The sequence below is a fragment of the Mirounga angustirostris genome, unplaced genomic scaffold, assembly GCF_029215605.1.
Source record: "Mirounga angustirostris isolate CCGP_5_RB_7025 unplaced genomic scaffold, mMirAng1.0.hap1 SCAF_9, whole genome shotgun sequence".
NCBI classification, from domain to species: domain Eukaryota; kingdom Metazoa; phylum Chordata; class Mammalia; order Carnivora; family Phocidae; genus Mirounga; species Mirounga angustirostris.
The window spans coordinates 135399899-135404195 of record NW_026991717.1 but is presented as its reverse complement, the minus strand read 5'-3'; the positions used below and the strand labels follow the sequence as shown (position 1 = coordinate 135404195).

Below are 4297 nucleotides of genomic sequence, written 5' to 3'. Positions count from 1 at the left end.
GCTACGTATGCAAACAGAAGAGCAGGTATGCAAAGATCCTCACAGAGGATCCATGGGGCCAGCAAGACCTGGGAGAAGACAAAAGGAGGCAGAGCATCATGGAGGAATGGGGCCCCCAATGCAAGCAGGACCAAAGGCTGGGAGGGCAAGGCCAGCTCCAGTCCCTCCAATGCACGGGGCCCTGCTCCGGTCAGTCTCAGAGAGAAGGCGACTGTGGGGGGAGGCAGGGTCCTTGAAGGCCACTGCCACTGATTAGACTTGTGGTACCCCGGTGTCATGGTCAGACCTAGGAAGAGAGCCGCACTCACTGGACTTGAGCTTGATCACTACTATTTCCGGGCTCCAGGTCTTGGGGCAATCCTATCCAGCCCACAGAGCCTCAGCTTTCTCATCTGTAAAGTGGGACATTAATACATGCACCTTACAGAATTCTTGCAAAGATTAAATGATGACTACTATCTGATGAGATCTCGTGCTTTGTGAAGGTCGAGGGGGGGCGCCTGCGCACAGTGAAAACCACAGACCAGGGGGGTGGGGGGGGTGGCTATGTGAGATAAGCTCAGGGAACAGCAGGAGGGAAAGGAACCCAGCACTGTCTTCCTATAAAGAGCAGAGGCCTCCTTGCTTTTGTTGGCTCTCCACACTGCGGGACACGGACCCCGTCGTACCAGCCCATGAGCGGCTCTCTGCTGTCAGTCACTCCCCGGGCGGCAGCTGGGTCAGAATCAGCTGCTCTGTGGAGGCAATCTGCAGGAGGGGGAGCAGCAGTCAGCTCCCCCCGGAAATGCTTGTCCGGCCACCTGAAGCAGATGGAACCGGGGTTTGTGGATTTCAGCAGCCTGGGCCCTCTACCCCTGCTCCCTCCACCCCTGGCCCCTCCACCCCTGGCCCCTCCACCCCTGCTCCCTCCACCCCTGGCCCCTCCACCCCTGCTCCCTCCACCCCTGGCCCCTCCATCCCTGGTCCCACTTTGCAGGATGCAGTCAGCACCTGCCCCTCTTCATCCTCTGAGGTGGTTATAGTTGGTGAGGCCGCACACACTTGCCTGGCCGTGGTCCACTACTTCCCAGAGCCTGGAGTCCATTGTTCTGTACCTTCTTCCGGGGTAGAGCTGCCACATGAGGGGCAGCTGGGAGAGTGTCAGCTGGCTGGGGGACATGGGCTTCTGGGGGTGCACTGGCATCTGCCACATGTGGACTGTGATGCTGGGTTCATGCTGAAGGGACCAGAGAGGAGGCGGCGCATCAGAGACAGGGCTCCCCGACAGCTGGGCTGCACGCAAACATAGTCCTGGATGCCTGGCCCCGCTGGGGAGCTGCCCCTTCAGATGTGAATGTCTTGAGAATCCCAGACCTAAAGCCATGGCACCATCTCTTGGGGGTTTGGTCTAGACCTGAGATGATGGATTCTCTCCTGGCTCCCCCAAGTATGGTCCTCCCACTGACCTGCACCCCACCTTACTCCTGAAAAGTTAGCCACTCTTCCCACCCGTCGGCAACCTTGGGTCTGCACTGATTATGCCTTGGGCCTCTGTCTCAGCCATTTCTAGAGTTTTTTTTAACTTCTTTTTGTAAGTAAGGCATCCACACACCTTAGGACCTAGGAGTGATGGGTTTTCCCCAAAAATATGTTGTAGTTTTGATCCTGACCTTCACATACTTATTATAAACATAAAAAAAAAAAAATAAAATGAAATTTGGTCAATACAGAAAGGTATAAAAGTGAGTGGGGAAAATCACCACCAACTATAACCAAAGTTCCCTTTGTTATGCAACAAAATGGAAAGTTCTTTACAGCGGTTTTATCTGAGTATTTAATGTCTTTGTGATGAGCATACTAGCCTTTTATCAATTATACATATGGCAAATAATTCTTCTCAGTTTGTTGTCTTAACTTTGTTATGGGCTCTTTTTGCAGAGGAAATGCTTTTAATTACATGGCAAAATCTCTTTCCCTTTGGATTCTGGCTTTAGATAGGGTGTAAGCCAAGTGTGGGCCCAATCTGGCCTGCTAGCTCTTTTTGTAAATAAAGGTTTATTGTAGATAAACAGATGCTCATTCCTTTACATGCTGTCTTTGGCTGGTTTTGCACTACAGGGCAGAGTCAAGTAGTCACTGTAGGGTCCTTCAGACCTGCAAAGCTGAAAATATTTACTATCAGACCCTCTACAGAAAGTTTGCTGGGCTTTGGGTTAGGTCAGGCTCAGAACGCTGCTTCCCATCCTAAGATTATATATGAAAATACAGGTCTACTAATAAGAAGTAATTATTCTAAACAGGGGGAAATGTTCATTCTCCAGGTGCCCCACTGCATCCATAGCTACATTATTTGAATCCACTTTTCCCACTGGATACATTTTTATGCTCTAAAAAAAAAAAACTACCAAAATATTTTGTCCATAATTTTTTGCATGCTTTATTTGGTGCAGGTGTGGAAAAGATTTTCAGTGTTCTCCACCAAAAATGTTCTGGATAACCTCTTTGAAGAGTGCTAGAAGTGTTTTGTATTGTTTAAAATGTCAGCAAATCGTTTATAATGGCCTAAATGGCATTTTGCAGTAGCTTGACAGTCTTTTCCCATATTACACGAGGTATTTATTGTACCCCTCTAAGATGGATCTAAACCCCTCACCTGGGGCAACTGTTGCCAACCTGAATGATTATCTTTAACACCTGGGGAGCTTTTGGGGGGGGGGTTGGGTAAGGGTGTTAGACTCCACCCTAGCTTCCAGATCCACAATCCGTTTCCCAAGTGGGATTCCGGAAGGTGTTATCTGTCAAACGCCCCCAAGGCTTTTCAGCTGTGGCATCCGTGACTCACCTGCCACAGAGGTATATTATTCCTGTTTTGTAGATAAGGAACCCAAAGCTGACGTTTCTTTTCCACTGTCGGCTCACCTGCTGCCTCTAGGTTGCAAAGCCTCCTGCCTGGGACCTGGAAAACTCCTACTCATCCTGCAGGGCCCAGGTAATAGCTGCCCGATCCGTGAAGCCTTCCCAGCATGCACTGGGGACAGGACTGGGCCCTGACCTACTGAACCCCTCGGCCTCCCAATGAGGGTTACATCCTCTCCTGCAGATAAGCTCATGCCACTGGCCCCTCCAGGCAGGGGTTCCGGGGGTCTGCATCAGGCATAGACATCCCTGAGCTCGGGACCCTGCACGGCCGAGTTTTTCAGGCCAAGTGAGAAGGGCCTCCTCTCGCCTCTATCCCGGGCCCTATTGCTGAATGTGCCAGGCCCACACGGGCTGAGGTCCTTGCGCAGTCCTCCCACCTCCCACCCCCCACGCCTGACAACTCACTGTGCTGCCCGGGGAGCCCCTGCCCCGAGCTCTCTGGGAGGGACTGAGCCGCACGACCACGGTCACCCAGGTCCTCCCCTTCTCGTCCTCGTAGATGCCAGGCCTCACGGCCCACAGACGGTGCGGAGGCACCCCAAGGCACGGAGAAGCCCCCGAGGCCATGGCAAGACCGCATCCCCCGCGGTCCTATAGACACAAGTGAGGCCTCCAGGTGCGGGGCGGCCTTATGCAGGGCGGATCCCGCGCGGGGCGGGGCCGGCAGGCGCGGCCCCAGCGGGGAGCAGGGTCTGGGCCGCAGGGGGGAAGCAGTGGGGGCAGCAAGGGGCGGACCCACCCAGGGGTGGGGGAGGCAGCGCTCCGCAGCGGGGCAGACAGAGGCAGGGCCAAAGGGCAGGGGCGGAGGGAGCTGGGCCAGTTCTGGACTGCTGAGACAGGGCCTTGAGCTGCAGGGGGTGGGAAGGCGACTTCCTGGGTACGGGGTCACCCCCGGCTCTGCGCCCAGGGCAGGGGTGTCGCCGTAAGACCAACACTCCACTTCCCTCCCATGATCCTTCCGCAGCCCCCTCCCTGAACACTCCTCTCCAGTTTTCTCCGCAGGCTATGTCCGGGATTGCCCCTCCCCACCCCTGCCTTGGGGCTTGTGCCCAGACCTCAGGCAAACCTCCCTGCCCCAGATCCTGAACTAGCATAGACTGCTCATCTTCTTCCACCCCTGGGACCATTCCTTCCACAGGGCTCCACGTCAGGACCCTTCTGTGAGCTTAGAGGCATCCCTCAAGCTCGGTGGGCTCTTTCCCGTGGCGGCATCTGACCAGGAGTAGAGGACAAATCAAGCCCTCCCATCAGAGAATGAGCCAGTGCCCCAGGGACATTTGAGATCAGAATCATGTGATGACAGAAACCAGACCAAGGGAGAGAGGGCGTGTGGCCATCTTGTCCACCTATCCCTGGCCATGGGGTCCAGAGTGCCCCCCTCGCCTGGCCATCTTATTAG

At 54.6% G+C, this 4297-nt stretch overlaps 1 protein-coding gene across 1 annotated transcript; it reads right to left on the bottom strand.

The window, feature by feature from the left end:
- Nucleotides 1-696: 696 nt before the first annotated feature.
- Nucleotides 697-3465, bottom strand: TCL1B (TCL1 family AKT coactivator B). Its single transcript, XM_045901820.1, has 3 exons — nt 3304-3465; nt 1046-1216; nt 697-747 (listed from the first exon to the last, which is right to left on the bottom strand). The coding sequence occupies exons 1-3, from the start codon at nt 3463-3465 to the stop codon at nt 697-699; spliced, it is 384 nt and encodes a 127-aa protein (XP_045757776.1).
- Nucleotides 3466-4297: the final 832 nt, after the last annotated feature.